The 18,103-nt window shown below is 48.4% G+C and overlaps 1 protein-coding gene across 3 annotated transcripts in view; it reads left to right on the top strand.

Annotated features, from left to right (window-relative positions):
• Tns3 (tensin 3) overlaps positions 1 to 18,103 on the top strand; it is a 233,443-nt gene that overhangs the window by 182,367 nt on the left and 32,973 nt on the right. For all 3 annotated transcript variants that reach the window (XR_003838006.1, XM_021176014.2, XM_029483501.1), the window contains 3 exons: positions 4,732 to 4,892; positions 5,883 to 6,000; positions 6,088 to 6,168. Coding sequence is in view for 2 of the 3 variants with exons in the window: in XM_021176014.2 (XP_021031673.1) it covers positions 4,732 to 4,892; positions 5,883 to 6,000; positions 6,088 to 6,168 (360 nt within the window). In the remaining variant the exon portion in view is untranslated. The remainder of the gene's footprint in view (positions 1 to 4,731; positions 4,893 to 5,882; positions 6,001 to 6,087; positions 6,169 to 18,103) is intronic.

Raw genomic sequence — 18,103 nt, 5'->3', positions numbered from 1 at the left:
AGCAGCCTGAGGTCAGAGGGGTGGGAGATAGGGAAGCGATGGGCCTGCCCGGGCATGTCCTGGTCTGTTCTGCTATGTTCTCAGCCCCAGGTTTCAAAGCTCACAAACAACTCTTTGGGCTATTTGACATACATTACATGAATCACAGGTCTCAAGTTTTATTTCCTTTCAGTGCCATGGCTCCAAGGGAAGAGTAGATGGAGAAGAGGAAGAATGAGGCCCTCAGTGGAGGATTGTGATGACATTCTGTGGAGAACCACATGGTTATAATTGTGGTTGTGTATTTAGTCACTTGCAGGCTGGCTCTTTGAGGCTGGGATGTTCCCCCTGGTTGCTTCTAATGGGGCCGGAGCTTGGGACCGTGCTGTAGAGGACAGCCAGTGGTCATGTAGCTGCCCATAAGCTGCCTTCCGCAGGACTGGTAGGTTTATTTTCGCAGCACAGAGGGCCATATGCCCACTGAGGAGAGGATTCTGCCCTAAAGAGTCAGTATGGGTGTCATAGCATGGCTGTCATGATGTCTCCTGCTCCGTACTTCTCTCCCTCTTTCCAGATAGGCCAGGTGATACCAAGAAACTCAGTGAGGAAGGGTTTGGTACCATTCTCATGATTAGGAGTTTGGTGCATTTGAAGAAGTGCAGAATTGCCAAGGAGCATTGTGGGAGATTTATCCTAAAATGTAGTTTTCCAGCTAAGTGGTCTAAACTCCTTCTCCCAAACACACACTCAGAGTTTCCCAGTAACAATGGGCTATCCTATACTCAGTCCTGCATGTCAACACAGTGCCTGACAATCTTGGTCTGCATCCAATTCTTGTGTGCCCTGTGCTTTGCAAACCTTCCCACAAGACCTCCAGTGTCTCCAGATGAAGCGCTTGAGGGAGTTCCCCACTCTCATGATTTCCCCACTATCATAGTGGCCTTGGTGGGGGTGCCCCCTAGCCTGGCTGTCTTTGCCCTACTCCCACACTGCCCACACAGCTGCCTGGCCTTGGAGTGCTATAGGGCTCTGTCCCTATCTGTGTTCTCAGTGATTTAGCCTCAGCTTCCCAGTCTCTCTGAGGTTCAGTGCCCTCCAGAGACTCATAATAGTCTCAGCTCCTGTTTTGCTTGACAAGGTCTGTGGTCCTGGGCAGCACTCAGAGGGTGTGCCCACATATCAGCGCACGGACTGGGGGGGGGGGGGTAGCAGGAACGGGGAAATAGGGACTCAGGTCCTAAGCTCTAGCCTGAAGTCCAGTGGGTCCTTTGGGTTTGGTGGAAGGATGACCCCATGCAAAGACAGATGAATGCTCAGAGGTACTGATAACAATTGGTGGGCTGTGGGGCATCCAGTCATACTGCCACTTGGTTTTTCTAGTTGCCCCTCCTCCATAGGGAGCCTGGCTGCATGGAGAGTTCCTGGAACAAGACTTATTGGCATAATTACAGGCCAATACTCCGTGTTCCCGTAGGCCTTAAGTGTCCTGGTGCATTCTGAGTTCCCTGAGCTTTTGTAAGCGCCAGAGGCTGGTTCAGGTTTCCTCTTCACTGGCAGGGAACCTGCTGGAAGTAGGTGTAGCTCCCCACAACAACTGGGCCCCAGCAGGTACCGGTGGGAAGGGAGCCAACTGGGCCCCAGCAGCACAGGTGGGCCTGCCACAGTTATGGGAGAGGCCCTGTGCCTGCAAAGGTTCCCTTGAGCTTGATTTGGTCCCTGTTTCCCTTGGGTGTTCTCAGAGCCCAGAAGGGATTGGTGTGAGTGTGAGGCTGCCCAGAACCCCGAGAGGGCTCCTTCAGCCCAGCCCAGCTTCTCTTGCACATCAAACCAGCGTCAGTCGTGTCCTTAGAGAATCTACCAGCATCCCCTGCTCTCTTGAAGTCTTTTTGATTTTGTTTTTCCTCCTTTCCTGGTTTCTTCTGGAAAGTGAGAAATAAATATTGCTGTGGCTACCTGTATGGCATGAATTATATGCACTGTTCAGAGAGTAGGGTTTACCTACTTCCTCCTTGACTCAATAATTATTTTGCTATTCAGGTTGCCCACGCTCATCAAGTCAGCTTTACCCTGGCAATCTGAAGTCAATAATGTAAACCCATGCTCTGCCGTTTCTGCAGATGTGGAACAGCAGCCGTGATGCAGCCCCTGACTCCCATCCCTAGTCCCTGGAGTCCTGCTAGGAGCTTGCAGATAAGATAGCCCCAGGGACACCCCCTGAGCAGGGGGGACAAAGGGTGGTACGTAGCAGTGGCTGTGTGTGCAGGTGAATTTATGTTAATGAAGAGTGTAACCTAGTGAGCATCAAGGATTTATTCCTCTGCAGATACTCACACATTGAGCCTAGAGTGGAAAAATAAACAAAAAGCCATGTGTCTTCCTCACAGTATGGCACTGTTCCCAGGGAAGGGAGGGTGGGGAGCCTGTGTTTGGCAAGCCACCACAGGCTCTCTAAGGGAGGCTACCCTCTGGCTCCTGCCCTCCCGTCTGTCACCCACTCACAGACACCCAGTCCTCATTGGGATGGACATCAGAGCTGAGATCTAGGCATGATCGCAGGGATCGGCACCATGCCTGGGCAAGTGGCTACCTCCACATCTATCTTTTGTAAGGAATCCAAGCCCCAGGGAAGCAGCAGTGCAGAGACGCCATGCTTTCTGTTTCAGTCTTTCTAAAGGGGGCAACCAGCTTGGCAGGCACCAGAGATAGTACATGACACCATTTGAGAAATGTCCCTGTGGCAGTCAGCCTCCTTCCAGATCTCAAGATAACAAGGGTGTGAGTAGAAATGTCTGCTTGCCTCTGTGTCTTTCCTATCTGGGAACAGTGGCTAAGAGGCCCTAGTGTGGTGAGAGGTGTCAGGCTGAAATAGAGGTGCCTATGGTTTTCTGTGGGCAGTCCCTAGCCCACCTTTCTTCTGAGGCTCTGGTGTCTATGTCTGAAAACATAAAAGATACAAAGGAACTAGAACTTTGCTAAGAGATAGTGTCTTCTAGAAATGTCAGAGAAGTTATACTCGAACTCTTACCAGCATGGTGGCCTAAACATGACCTGGCCAGGTAATGTCAGTAGACATGTTAACATGGATGAGGGGAGCTCAGGAGGTCTCAGCCCTGCACAGAGAACTGCAGGCAGCTGAGGGTTGCTGAGAGCAGGAGAGAAAGTCACCAGGAAAAAGCATGGAAATGCTTATCAGATAGCAAATGGTCAGCCCTGAAAATATGTAAATACAAGTTAACATACGGACTAAGCAGGTTGTTCTATGTATTTAGGAATATGTGTGTGTATGTATATACTATATGCATATGTATTATATATCAGCAATTAAAGAAAAGGGGACCATGGATTTGAATAAGAACAAGGTGTAGGAAGGGGGAAATGATATAAGTATATTACAGTTTTAAAGAATAAAATTATGAAAAAGAATTGTAATTTGAAAGCTTGAAAAAGATGGAGACATCCATAGAAGATATGAGCCCTTGTTTGGAATTCCACATCCCAGAGATTGGATTTTGAATATTTTGGTGCCATTGTCTTCTTTCTTTGGTACCCTAAAGCATTTGCCATTGCACCTCTGACACTGATACGCGGCTGTTTACTGATTTGCTGAGTGGTGCAGAGTGAACTCTCAGCTCCGAAACTGGGCTGCTGCTCACGACTGTGATGAGTGCATTATGGACCTTTCATGAAGAAAGGCCTGCTTGATCAGCTGTCTCCGTGGGTACACCTACTCTTTCTGACCTGTCTTCTTTGTCACCATTGCTGGGGCAGATGCAGGCACCTTGGATCTAAGGCAGCTGCTGTCCCCTAAGACTTTCTCTCACTAGGCCTTGTTAGTCCTGCCGTGTCGGACCTCCATCCCAGGACCACACACCTTAAGAGTTAGGATGGCTGCCTGTCTCCCTGAGAGTGAATTTTGGTGACCTTGTGTGAAGTCTCCTCCCTGTGCAGCAAACACTTTACAGATGGAGCCATCTCCTCAGCCCCCATTTAGTTACTGTTTTTGAGATAGCCTCTCAACACCTAGTTCAGACCGACTTTGAACCCACGGTGGCCCTGCTTCATGGAATCACATGCTCGCCCCTCCATATTTGTAGGGATTTTGTGTTTTTAGCTTAAGCCTACACTGCCAACAAATCCTCATTTGTTATGAAAGACTGCATTGTGACTTGAAACATTATCACCTTTGTAGGCTGCTGCAGGTTCCCCCTATTGCCCAATTTTAAGAATTCCCTGGAAGAAAGTTTAAAAAGCTAACAAGCTAGCCAAGACCTATTTTTCTGCCCAACAAGATGATCAGGTTTGGCTAAGAGCAGGAACCAGGTACCTCTGGGTCAGGAGTAAATGCCTGTGGAGATACTGGCATTGGGGTATTAAATGTTCATTCTTAGAGTTCTCCCATATGAAGATTCAGTTTGCCACAACAGAGCCACATGCCTGGCTCACTGCAGGCGCTCACCTTCTTATAACAGGCTGGATCTTAGCTGGCTCTCTCTGAACTTAAGCTTAGCCATAGTCTCCTGTCCTAGCACTGTGGGCTGAGTTCTGGCACCTGCTTTGCCCTTTCTGGATGGAGTGCTCTGGCTTGTCTCTGGGCATCCCATAGCCTGCCCATAGCAGTCCTCCTGTCTGTGTGGAGTGGCTGACTAGTGACGACGTTGTCCGTGGATAGTTTAAGATGGGTTTTATCAGAGGTCTCTACACCCTGCTGTAAGGATCGTACCCATTTGTTTTTCCTCCTCATTGGCTCCTCAGGTGATGACCCCACTGGGGGACGGCTTCGCAAGCTGAGCATCGGGCAGTATGATAATGATGCTGCGAGCCAGGTGACCTTCTCTAAGTGTGGATGGGGAAAGGCTGGAGTGGACCCAGCCCCAAGCCTGGGATCATTTTCCTCTCCTTCAGACATCAAAGAGGTATGTGCTGGTCCTGTGCCCCTCTCAGCTCCACTTGTTTTCCTGTCCTTATGCTTAGGGAAGTGGCTATGCCATATCCTTGCACAACGTCACCAGTCACTGAAACCTCTCTGCCTATGACTGACCTCCTCGGCTGATATAAATGGTTCTTAAGTGACAGACAGGGGTTCTGATTGGGAGGGAGCACAGGTCAGAGGCCTGGTGGGGGCCACATAATCCCAGATATGGTAATAGAGGGGGGTATATCATTTGAGGCCATTGAAGCCTCAAAGCTCTTATCTGTAGAATGAGGGTGAAATGCATACAGGTGGGATGTGAAGCTTAGGAAGCATCGGCCTGACCCTAGCAGGGCTCTGCAGATGGACGTACAGCCAACACCTATTGCTGACTTCTAGTCTGCAACTCAGGGCCCTCATGCAAATGATGACCCCGAGGAGATCCTCAGGCAAGAGACTCCAAGGTAGTTAAGGCTTCTCATCAGAATTTGGCAGGCCACCCTCCCCAGATAATTAACCCTAATTATGTACCTGACATTCAAGTTGAAACATTGGAGCCTTTCAAATAGGCAAAAAGAAAAGACAGCTTATTTATCATCTTCACTTTTACATCTTTTGTTGATAGCTGGGATGGCTCTCCCAAGGAAGGGTCCGCTCGTGTTGTGTGACTTCCTGTGTGTTTTTACTTCCCTGTGGCAGTGATGTCGTTAAAGAATCCTTGGTGATGCTTTTGTGTTCACTGGTAGGGTGCACACTTCCCTGGCAATGTCTCCATCACCCTCGTCTCCCTGCCGCCCAGCACCCTGTTAAAGATTGTGGTCCACAAGCTCCTTCTCTCCGTCTCCAGCTTTGACGATAGCTGAGCTTCTTCCTCCATGGTGATGCCAGTGTTGTCCTTCCTGACCGACTCTCAGCTATCTTGAGGGGCCAGATCTGTGGCAGGGACCTTTCTGTGATTTCTCACATGTCTGTTCTTCTTCTATGCTGATTTCAGACGGTGATCACTGCATATCCCTCTGACCTCAATATGATCGATGGCAGGATTCCAAACAGCAAGGAGTCATCTATGTGTCTGACCCCAGCGTTCCCTGTGTCTCCGGAAACACCATATGGTAAGAAAGAAGAAAAACTAGCTGGGTACAACTTGGTACTTCAAGATGGGGGAGTGACAGTATCCTTTGTTGTACTGTTTTGTCCAGTGAAAACATCGCCACGCTACCCTCCGTACAGCCCACCTGAGCCCCAGCTGAGCAGCCCAGCCAGTTTGCACAAAGGTCGAGGTAAGAATCCATATGCATGGTTGCTGTTTTCTACCAAGGCATTTTCTGATGCAGAAATATTTCCATTTGGGTCATATCCCAGTATCCTTGGGCAAGGACATGTCTTTCTTGACCTTGGGATGTGGCTATCAGTGCCTTGGTTGGGAGTTGAGTAGCAGTAAGACACTGAGAGGATTCTCAGGATTCTTAGGAATCAGGTTTGATGCTCACATATGTGGCAATTTAGGCTCAATTCAGTAGGGTTGGCTCTCAGCTTGGCATAGGTGTTTAGCTTGCTGGTGAATTCCCCATTCAGCAAGGGGTTTGAAGGAGGAATGCTATCTAGCTTCACTATGTAAATGGGTTCCAGCAAAGAGCAGGGTGTCTACATGAGCCCTACAACATGGTCATCTTTATGTGCCGTGTTTGAGCCAGCTCCTAGCCGAGGCACACTTGATTTCCTGTCCCTAAACTCTTGTTCTCTACGTTGAAACCTAAAGACCTTCAGTATTTCGCACTGCAGGGAGAGAGTGCTAAGAGTCCAGTGCTTCTTCCAGGTAGAAATCGCCCACCTTTCTTGGGATCTTGGGATGAGTTGGGCATAAGCAGATGGAGAGATGCCCCACATATGTTCTTTTTGGTCATTTAATTTTCATAATGTAGTTTGCTATCTGCTATTCCCTGAAAATGCAGTCATTCTCTGGCCATAATCCACAGGTACATCAGTCTGCCAGAGGTCCAAAGAAACATCCTAACCTGCACCAGTTCTTCCTTAGAGCCTGGCTTGTAACAGCCTGTTCCCTAGACTGAGAAAGTCTCTGCTTAGTAACAGGGCTTTGAAGAGGAATTTGGCTCCAAGGTTACTCTTTCTGCACTGCCTGGGGGGATTTGAAGTTGAACTGGCCACTCAGTACCTTTGCTCCAAGTTGTTCTCTGGGAGAGTTTACTCTCCTGTCCCTCAAAGGCAGTCCCTAGGCTACTCCTGTCCTTGAGGAAGGACCCAAGCTCCTTGGTCTTCAGGCTATACTTTGGTCATCAAGACATGGCTCAGCCATTTTAATAATTGATTTATATAACACAAGCTCCAGGTTTGAACTCCTAAGAGGCTGCTCCTAGATAGCTTCTTAAACTTCTTTTCTTTAATTTATTTTTTAATTCAATTTACAGCTCGATCACAGCCCTTCTCTCCCCTCTCCTCCCAGTCCCACTCCCACAAATCCCTCCCTCCATTGCCCTCTCCTTTTCTCCTCAGAGAAGGGGAGCCTGCTTGGGTACCAATTCACCCTGGGGCATCTAGTACCAGCAGGTCTAGACACATCCTCTCCCATTGAGGTCCAACCAAGCAGTCCAAGTAGGAGGGAAGAGGATCCAGTGTCAGGGGACAGAGACTGAGACAGCCCCCCTTCCACTTGTTATAGGAACCACATGAACACTAAGCTGTTATATAAATATAAATTGGAGATTAGCAGTGGCCACCACAGACACAAAGTGCTCATTCAATGAACGCCATAGGGACTAGCCACTAGAGGGTGTGGCCACAAGGGTCAGACTGATAACGTAGACAAACTTCCCATACCCCATTGAGCCATCCCCTCCCCACCCTCAACAAACTCCATGTACATTTTAAAGCCACTTTTCTCTGAATTCGATTCTTGATGCATCATCTTTTCTACTCTGGGGAGAGAAATTATTCCACTCCATGCATGGTTGTTATCAGCGTTTCTTGGGACTGAAAAGCTTCCACTGACTTGCATTTAAATTTGGTTTCTTGGCAGATGTAAGGGGACACCACAGGTCACTAGTCTGGGGAGGGGGTTGACAATGAGAGCAGATTGCATTAGGTGCCGTTACAGCCAGAGAAATCGCCAGGCTCAGGCCTAATGCAGTGATGTTGGCTGGGTTTTCTCACCACAGTACAGAGTGGAGTAGGAGGGTCTGAGTGGATGGCGCATTACTAAGGGAGACTCAAGTGTGGGCTCTTGCTGAAGCCATCTAGCTAGATTCCTGCTAAAGAAAGATGCAGACCTGGAGCTTAGACATTAAAGCTGAGAGATGTGAGGTTTAATCAGACACCCAGTGTGGCTGAATATCAGAAGTGGGTTCACTGAACAGTAAGAAGTATTGCTAAAAACAAGAATGGATGGCTCCGAAAGCAGCCCTTCCCTACGCTCAGGGCTCACGTGTTCCCGAGTCTCTCCAGGTCCTTGCACACTTAGTCTAACCATATGGTCCCCAAGTCGAATGTCCCTAGAGCCAGCCAGCTCCCTGCCATAAGCATGCTGCACCCAGCCAACCCAGAAACAAGCCACCCTCCAGCAAGCAGTTAAACAGTCCACAGAATGCAAACCACAGCAGCCCTGGGATCTGCTAGTCCCTGAATAAATTGAAGAAGCCAATTTAGAGGAGCTAGAGAGGTGGATCATGGCTTAAGAGCACTGATTGTGCTTGAAGAAGACTGTGTTCTTTCCCCAGAACCCATGTGGTGGTTTGCAGCCACCTATGACTGCAGATCCAGGGAAGATGATGCCTTCTTCTGTCCAGATAGATATGTAGAAGGCTTTCCAGCCTGATAGATTTTAACAGGCTCTGCCACCATGCCATTCCCCTGTGAGAGGTACCTGTTTGGCCTTTGGTGAACACGGAGGACTGGGTAGCTGAGGCAGGTTTTGTCAGATGGCTCCTGTCCTACCACATGCAGTTCCTGTGATCAAGTGCCCAGGGGCCCATGAGCATCCTTGCCTGTCTGATAGGAGAACTTGAATATTGTGGGGGTAATGTTGTAACAGCCAGCACAAGCTCGCAGTGCAGCAGTCTGTTGGTGCCCCATTACTCTGGCCAAATTGTACCCCAAAACCAAAAGTCATCATAATGGTACCCATAGATGTATTAGGATTCCAGATGTAAGTCTTTTAAAAGGAAATGCCTCTATAAAAGAATTTAAGCAAACATTGCTTATCTCAACCTTTACATAGGTAAAGGAAAATATTATGAAGCATAAGATAACAAAACATTCTGCCATTTCTTAGATGGTACTTAGCTTTGGAATTTCCAAATTAAATAAAATAAAAAAACCACAGTGAAGTGTTTCATGAAAAAAGCCATGTTCCTGACATAACTTACCTTCAAAACTGTTCTAAAATAGTTTCTTTTCTTTTTTTAATTTGGCAAAATTCCCAGAGCACAGCCGCTTTAAAGTGAAAGTTCAGTCATTTATTGCATTTACAATGTCTTACACCATTACCCCTCTGTAGTCCCGGACACTCTTGTCACATAACAGTTGTTCTACAACTGTTGTTTAGAGAACATTTAAGGACTTTGGGCATCCTTAAAAATGATTAATAGCTGTTTGTTTACTTCAGAGGAAGGCTTTTGTAATTTTGCAGTTTCTATTTTGTGTTCAGCAGAGTGATGCGGGGATCGTTTCTGGCTGTCGTCTCCACTGCGAGTACAAGGCTTTGTGAAGAATTGGGGTTGGGTCCATTCATTTATTTACTGGGATCATAGAGTACAAGGACTTCATCACAGTTCAGAACAGGGGATTCGGGTTTGGCTGAACCCAGAGGGCAGGGATGTGTGGTGTTTGCTGGAGGGGAAGAAAAGTGGGATCCAAGAGTATTTGAGAAGGGGACAAAAAGGCAGAGAGAAGGTTAGGGGCTCTTAATTGATCTTATTTAGAAGTAGTGTTTTATTTTTGCTTAGAAGAGTGGTTGGACTGGAGAGATGGCTCAGCAGTTAGGAGCACTGGCTGCTCTTCCAGATAACCCGGGTTTAATTCCCAGCACCCACACAGTGGCTCCCAACTGTCTGCAACTCCAGTTCCTGGGATCAGAGTCTTCTGGCCTCCCCTGCCACTGCACACAGTGGTGCACAGGCATACATGCAGGCAAAGCACATATACATAGAATGAAAGTAAAGAAAAAATTGGGGAGGGTTTGGAGAGAGGAAGGGGAAGAGGGGAGTGAAGTAATTATACTATAACCTCAAAAATAAATAAATAAATAAATAAATAAATAAATAAATAAATGACTATTTTTAAAGTTAGTATCATCGGGAACGTGACATGTGGTAAAATGTCCCAGCCAGCCTTCCCTTTTATACCCAGTTCCTTTTCTGTTTGAATTTTTATGACTTTGTCGTTACGATTTTTAGAGAGCAGAAAGAAGCACATGCTATATGTAAATGCAGGTGATGTTTATGGCAGACCTTGATGGCGCAAACACACCAAGTTATGTATTTATGATTAGGTGAACGTAACATAGGAGTGTCTGGTTGTGGGACGCATGCACTTTCTGCACAAGGGCCTGCAATCCACTTAGCATTCCAGTTTGTGCCAAGGAATGAATCCTGGGAAGGGTGAGCTGCAGCAATAGATGTGCATTAGTAAATTCACAGCAGACTTCCTTCGCCCTACCCGAGATGAAGAATGTGAAAGGAAAAAAATACCAGACTGCTTGTAAATATCTTTAAAAGTAAACACCAGGGATGGGTTCATGGAGGTCAGAGTCCAGCACTGCCCCGTGAATGTACTGTTAGGAGTCTCTTTCGATGAGAACATGAATTGCTTTGTGTGGAATGCAGTTCGAAACACACAAGCTGCGGGCATCCCTTGCCGGCACCCCGTCCACCAGGCAGGCCAACTTGAAGGATCCCATGAGTTGGGAGCCTTACAAACCGAGCAGGGTGCATCCTTTGACTTGCTTGGTAGTAGGTTAGGGAGATCTTTGCTTTCTGATCATACTTAATCAGCTCATTTCATTGTCCAGGCCTGTGGGCTATTCTCGAAGCAAGCATGTAAATGCTATTCAGGCACTGTTGCCAGCAGTTTTGGTCTGATCATGATTCTCAGCCCAGAGGGTGGCTCTGAGGCATGATGACAGAGCCCCTTGTCTGTGACCTAGCACAAAAGTTTCATAACCTCTTAAAATATCTGTTTACCAAAAGAATAAGAATGTTAACACTATGCATGGTATCGGGTGTTTTCTTAGAAATGAGAGTCTATTTCATCTTCTATCTGTGAGAGTGTCTTGGAGTTTAGTTTTTTAATTCAAAATGCATTTCCAGAGCCTAGCTGGCTATCTAGAGCATGCTCTGACCGTAAGACTGGAGAATTGGCTTGAAGCCCCAGCCTGTGGTGGGTGTGCAACCTAAGGTCTGTTGCGGAATCAGCCACAGCTGGGGGTGCAGGACACTGAACCAGGTAGGCGCCCAAGTGCGGACAGCTTGGAAGACAGTATAAAGGATAAGCAGAGGACAATTGTGGCAATGTCTCATCGGGCAGGCCAGTCATGTGCTTGTCTCTCTTCTCTGAAGGCCCTCTCCTCTGGTCCACCTGGCCCAGGCTAGGTGTCACACAGCCTTAGGCATCAGAATGGTGTAATACTCTGGAGTCTCAGCTATAACTCTGGTGCCACTGTCCCCTCAGGCTAGCATTCCTGCCAGGGTGCTACATCGTGCTTGGCGAGTGGTAGATCTGAATTGTGAGAGGTATGGAGAGGCACATGAACTGAGTTGCTAAGAGCTATGAAGATGTGAACATTTTGTTTGCTCCCTGCTGTCAATCAGCTGGGGCCTAGTGAGGTATCTGGTACTCTGTTAGATCATGGAGCTTTCTCAGAAGAAGGAGATGGCCATTTCAGTACAGTTGTGTATCTCAGCCTTTGTTTAGATCCCATGATAGTATGTGTACCCTTCCTCTAGGACTTGTGGGTGTTGGCTCTAGGAACCCTATGTATGGGTACCATTCTCTGGTGTGCTGAGCATGACAGTGTGGGCTTTGTCTACCCTTTTCACGTGTCCTCCCATCTAGATTGTATCATCTAGGGATGGATGTCAGAGCAGAAAGTCCATTCATGTATAGTACAGGCACCATTTTTAAATCATGATTTTCATCTGTACATAGAACTGAGGATCTCAAGAGGCCCACTCTACACAGATGCATAATACACAGCACATGGATGGTCATATCAGCAAATTCTCCTGGTTACATTTGTACTTAGGAGTGTATCACCCTGTTAGTGCTACATAGGAACTGTGCACTGCCATGCCCGAACCTGTGAGGAACGACCAGTGAGCACATTTACAGAAAAATACAGGCAGCCACTTGATGTCTTTCTGGGGGAAAGTGTTCCAAAGGGCATTGTGGGTAAATTTGGTATTCCTTGGGTTTCAGCATGGCACACTGGTGGAAAGTCAGTGTCACCAGCTATTGGAATTCAGTTTTATCAGAAGGCTATGACATTGGGTGACCATGAGGTGGCGGGCACATGGGTTTGGGTGTGGGGTGTGTTTTGTTTTAAAGCCTTTCTCTTCAGAATTGTCAGGGAGAATTCTCTTTGGGTCTGCTCAACTGTGGACGGTGCTCAGACAAACAGGAAAAGGGCATTGGAGTGACTTGGAGTTGTCAGCTATCGTGGTGGTTATTCTGGTGGTTTGGGGGTCCACCTGGCTCTGTCTTGGGGGCAGTTCCTATAGTTGCAGGTAGGACCTGCAGGTTACATCACCATTGCCCACTTATGTTTCCCAGGGCTGTCAGGTGGGTTGCAAAGAAACCTACAACTTACACACAAAGCACCTGGTTCCTTTTCTAGGGGAGTGTCCGTCTACACAGTTCCAGCCAGGGCCTGAGCCTCCTAGCTGCACCAGGAGTGCTGTATCACCAGCACTCAGGAGGCTGAGGGGGCTTTCAGTCAGTGAGAAGATGTGCCTAAGGTTATGGGTTCATCTCTAGCAGTAAAAAACAAAACGTTGTTTGCTTGTTTGTTTGTTTTTTAATATTGGGTAGAGTTAAAGGCAAAGCTTTCCCATCAAGGGGCCAATGCATCAGCTCCACAGTGAGCTTGAGCCCCAGTATGTGGAGCCAGGCTCCAGGTGTCATGGGGCCAGCATCCTGCTGGCAAAGGTGAAGGCTGGCCCAGCCCATTCCTGGGGCGGTGGTCCTAACACGAACTCTATTTGTGCTCTGCTGTGGTTTTGCTGCCCTCCCATGGGCATCCTGCTGGTTCACAGTGGCTGTCTCTTGTCCAGGTTCTGACCCTGATCTCTAGAGGAAACAGTGGGGTTTCTGAGAATGACTTTCTTTCTAAAGGAAGGAACACTCCAAGTCATCTTAATCCCCAACACTGCAGCTGATGAGAGGGAGGAGGGGCTGGCAGTGATAAGCAAGTCTGTGAGGAGGCCTGCTCAGAGCTGCTTGGGTCATGGCTTTGACACTGTCACAACCCCCAGTCCTCTGGCCTGTGGGTAGATGGGACCCACAGAGGAGTTAGACCTTTTTCTAATGGAAGTTGTGGACTGGAAAGGCTGGTACACCCACCTCACTGAGCCCGCCGCAGATCCTGTTGGGTTGGGGCCAGGCATTTCCGATATCAGGGATAGCTGTTTTCAGGCATATAAACAACTGGGAGGAAGTGTCTTCTCAGGGGTCTTCCTGGCTGGGCCCTAGACACGTGGCCTGAATGGGCCTGGACTGAGGGGCCTCTCCTTATCAAGTTGCTCTTGGGACCTGCGGGGTTGGGCAGGCTTAGATTCAGCAAGATGGTCAGCAAGCTGTGCCGGAAACTTACCTCTGTGCCGAGGCCTGCGATAATGAAGTAAAATCAACACTGGCACATGCTGGCCAGGAAGCAACCCTTGGAGAAACATCTCTTTGAGACGTTCAGGGAGAATGTTCTAGAAGTTTCTAGAAGCTCACTTTTGCAGAGTGAGTGAGACTCTGTTGCCTTCAGTTCATGGTAAAACGTGGAGTGCTGCTGTGCAGGCTGTGTTTTAGTGCCCAGGTAATAGACTCTGTATGCTACTTGATGCGTAAGAAAATGTCTCAGACTAAAATAGGTGCTGGTGTTTGTAAGCAATTTTGAAGGATGTCAAGAGGTTCAATCGATGGTTTGAGGGCCCTTTCTTATGGGCAAACACATGAAGGAAGTAGGAGGAAGAAGGGGACCTAGATGTAGATGCTTCCCAGAACCTGTTAGTAGAAAGCCCAATGAAACAGGCTGGTTCCTGATCAGTTTCTGTTGGTTCCCACTGCAGCCAGGAGGAAAATCTGCAGTTGAGCAGATACTGAGGAGTGGGTTTCGCAGCTGAAGTCTCCTGGCTGCCTTGTGTAGGGCTGTGGTGAAGGCTTTGTTGGGGTGAGGTGATCCCCTTCTACCACGAAAGGAATCTGTGACTCAGCGTCACACAGTCAAACCCCACTGACTTTCCTCCTGCGTCCTCAGGTTGCCGAGAAGGGCAGGTGTGGGGCGTGGCTGTTTGTCCTGCCCCTTGTCTCTGCTGGGTGTCCCTGGTCTCGGTGTGGTTTTAAGTTGTGGTGGGTTTTGGCCGGGAAGTTTTTCCGAACTTGAAGGGGGGAGGAGGAAGAAGGGAAGCAGAATGGAAAGGAAGCGAACTGCAGCAGAGAGCAGGCGGGGCCAAGTCTGGAGGCACTGACTGGGCAGGCGGCCCGCAGCAGCCCTTGGCCGCCCAACAATCCAGGGATTCTTTCCTGCGACCTACTCTCCCGCTGCCCTCTGAATGGGCCTCTTTGGAGGTGGCAGCCCCGCCTCTCGCCCTGACTCCCCCCGGGGACTGGCAGAACACTGAGCCCTCCCAGGGTGGGTGGGGGACGCCATTGGGCCGGACTCACCACCCGGGGCTGCTGGGGACAGACCCTGCAGAGTGCCTTTCACAAGTCTCACAGATTCTAGGCCCTTCCATGGACTGACCGGACCCCAGGTGCCCAGGTAAGCCAACAGCTGGCCTCGTGGCTTCTCCAGGAGCTATTTCTGTGTTCCTGGTGTCTCTGAGCTCTGGTTCCTTTGGGCACATCCAGTTGCTGAAACCTGATCTGGGATGTGGGGGAGGGTAGTGGTGGGAGGAGGGAGGAGGAGACAGACCTAGTGCCAATGGCCAGGACACCTAGGTGAACTGGGGCATGGAAAGATAGCCAGACAGTTTTCTGTTCTGAGTTCCCTTATCACTTAGTGTGTTTCTCAAGTCTCCAGACTTAGGGACCGTCCTTCAGGGGAGGCATGCTTTCTGACTTTGCGGAGCTCCTTAGGGATGAACAAAAGCCTGGTTTGCATGTGTGCTGCTTTCTGTGCACTCTTCTGCCCAAACTGATGATCCGTGGGCCTGCCCCATTCTCTCTGTCACAGCCCAACCCATAGTTCTCAAGAGAGTGCTCCCTGTGCAGCTTCCCCAGAGGGCAGTTGTTTCCACTAAAGAGGCAGGCAGCCTGTGGAGCAGATGCTGGGATTTTTAATGAGCCTCCCTTGTCTCTTCTATGCTTGGAGCCTGCAAAGGTAGCATTTCTAAGCAAATCCATGAACACTGAAACAAAACAGGCATTTACTGGACTGATCTGCTTAGATTCTGGCAGAGGTTCTGCAGCCCCGGGTGACTGGTACCTTAGCTGTCCTTCCCTCCTGGAATAGGACTGGGGTTGCCTCCCCCACATGTGGGGTAGGGGAATCTCAGGGCTGTGAGTGGCTAGGGAGGAAGAATGTGGTCTCTTGCAGTATCTGTTGATCCTTACAGATACAAGGCTGTGTGTTGTAGCTCACATCACGGGGCAGATTAAGGAAGAGAGGAGAAGGCTCCGTACTCTTGAGAGAAAGCCCTCCTTGCACGAACCCCACGACAAGCCCAGGCAGGTTAGGGTCTGCCCTGTGCTTGTAAGTTTTATGTGATGTAAAACTTCCTGGTTGTAAGTTTTATGTGTTGTCCCTTCTAAGAGCCAGAGATATTTTAAGTCAAATGCTTTCTCAAAAGCTTCCTGTTCTTTTAATGGAATCCATATAAACCCATTATTTTCCATGAATCCCATATGTCTGTCAGTAGATTGAAAGTTGGCCGCCTCGGATGGAAATGTTTTCCTAGTCTTAGGTGAGATGCGGAGTATCTCCATCTGTCTGCATTGGCACCGAGCTCGTGTTTACCACCAGCCTAGGTGGAACCTATGGTATGGAGTTTCTGGGGACCCTTTCTGTGTTCTGAGCACAACAGCCAGGCTGTAAATTCTCACCGAGAACCATGCAGCTTCCCTTGGCTCTGAGCAAACCTGTACAGCAGGCTCCTTGTCCTTTGCATGTGCGTGCGTGTGGAGGAGGCAGCTCCAGCGGTGGGCTGCAGAATCAGAGACCTTGATGATACTGATGGGAGACAAGGTTCCTGTTGACTTCCTGTGAGCCAGCTTCCCTCCCTCACCATTTAAGAATCTGTCTCCTGGCCCCTAAGGGAGGACTGATGATGTGTATGGGAACATGTCGGAGGATTAGGTGAGGTAGTGCCTGCATGTATCTTAGCAGTGTGCCTGGCACGTACACAGAAGGTACTTAACCCGAGTTGGCTGCTTCTCTGGCCTCTTATTTTGTGTGGAAATGATGTGAGAAGCAGCGGCATCAGGGTTTCTCTGCAGTCCTGAGAGTGAGTGATGGGCGGTGGCCATCAATGTTTACGGCTTGTTCAACCCTGCCCTAAAGCACTGAGAAAGTGAGTTGTGGTGAGGGCGGGACTGTGGTCACTCCCAGTTCTGTGGCCACTGTTGTCCTCCTGGTTCCTTCTTTCCTCTACCTCTCCAAACCCCCTTCTTGTCTTTAATTTAGAGAGAACAGACAAAGGCATATAGTTGCCCTCCACAGGGAAGCACGTCAGGCTGGTAGGTGCCAGTGATACATGGAAGCTGGTCAGACAGCTGCTCAGCACCTCTGGAAGCAGCTCTCCATTCTGGGGCTATAGAGAGTACTTTGTCCCTGTGCTTCACTGCTGTTCATTCTGGAACTAACTTGAGACTTAAAGGTACTGGAATCACAGGTTACAGGGAGAAGTGAAGGTCCAGGAGTGCCCATTATAGACTATAGCTATGAAATCAGGGAACTGGTTCACCTGCAGTCCTATGACACACAACTTTGGGTGGTGGCCTCTGTATGGTATTTGTTTTTGAGTAGCCTCAAATGGTGAGTCCTTGGTTAAATACATCTAAAAGACTATGGTGAACAGTAGTAGCCTGACCAGATTCCTTACGAGACTGGATACATCTGGAAAAGCTTCCAGAATGTTCTCTGGAGCCTCCTCAAAGTAATAAGTAAGTAGGGGAGTAGGGAAGGAGGAATAGAGGGAGGGAGGGGGGGAGAGAAAGAGAGAGAGGGAGGGGCTGACTATAAAGGATTACATCTAATCATACACAGCCTCTCCTGTGTACATTCTAGGAAAAGACCCTCATTGCCCAGAAAGCCACCCATCCTACTTCACAGTAGGTCTTTGTTGAAAGGCATGTAGTTTCCCCAGTGGCTCCAATCCACTCTGATATCTGGTAGGTTTTTTAGCATTATCAAGGTCCTTGTCACTTTTGTAGCCTATGTTGCACCTGGGCTGGGAGACAAGTTGATAATATCTTAGTGGCCATAAAAAACAGCAGAGTAATAAGTCAGAAGTTGTTGAAAATGACATTGTTCATAAAAGGGAACATTTTCAAAGCTTATTAAGAAGTATTTAAAAGCTTTAAATAAATGGAAAGAAGGTTCATGTGTATACATAGATTTGTTGTAATGGTGAAGAGCCTTCTGATTATGAGCTACACATTTAATTCCTGTTAGTATTATCATCATCATCATCATTGTCATTGTCATTGCTGCGGATGAAACTTCATAGTTCTAAGCTTAAAGAATAAAGACCCATAGTTACCAATAGATAAATGTCAGGAGGTAGGACCTTCATGATGGTAGAGACCTCAGGCCACGTTGGCTTATTTTGATTCACAGTGTAGGACGGTTCTGGTCCATGGTTAGTGTTGCCTCTTTTACTTTTGGTTCTGTGGAAGGATAGTTTGTCATGTAACAGAGTAAAACCTTCATGTCCTGAAGATGGAATAGGGAGAGGAAAGGGAAGGGATGCATTTCTTCAACCCCTTGAAGCCTGCTCTGTTAGTGGCCTGCAGAATTCCCACTAGGTTCCACCCCTTAAAGGTCCCCCCCCCCCC

This window comes from Mus caroli, chromosome 11, assembly GCF_900094665.2.
Source record: "Mus caroli chromosome 11, CAROLI_EIJ_v1.1, whole genome shotgun sequence".
NCBI classification, from domain to species: Eukaryota; Metazoa; Chordata; class Mammalia; order Rodentia; family Muridae; genus Mus; species Mus caroli.
This window is presented reverse-complemented; position numbering and strand designations above follow the sequence as displayed.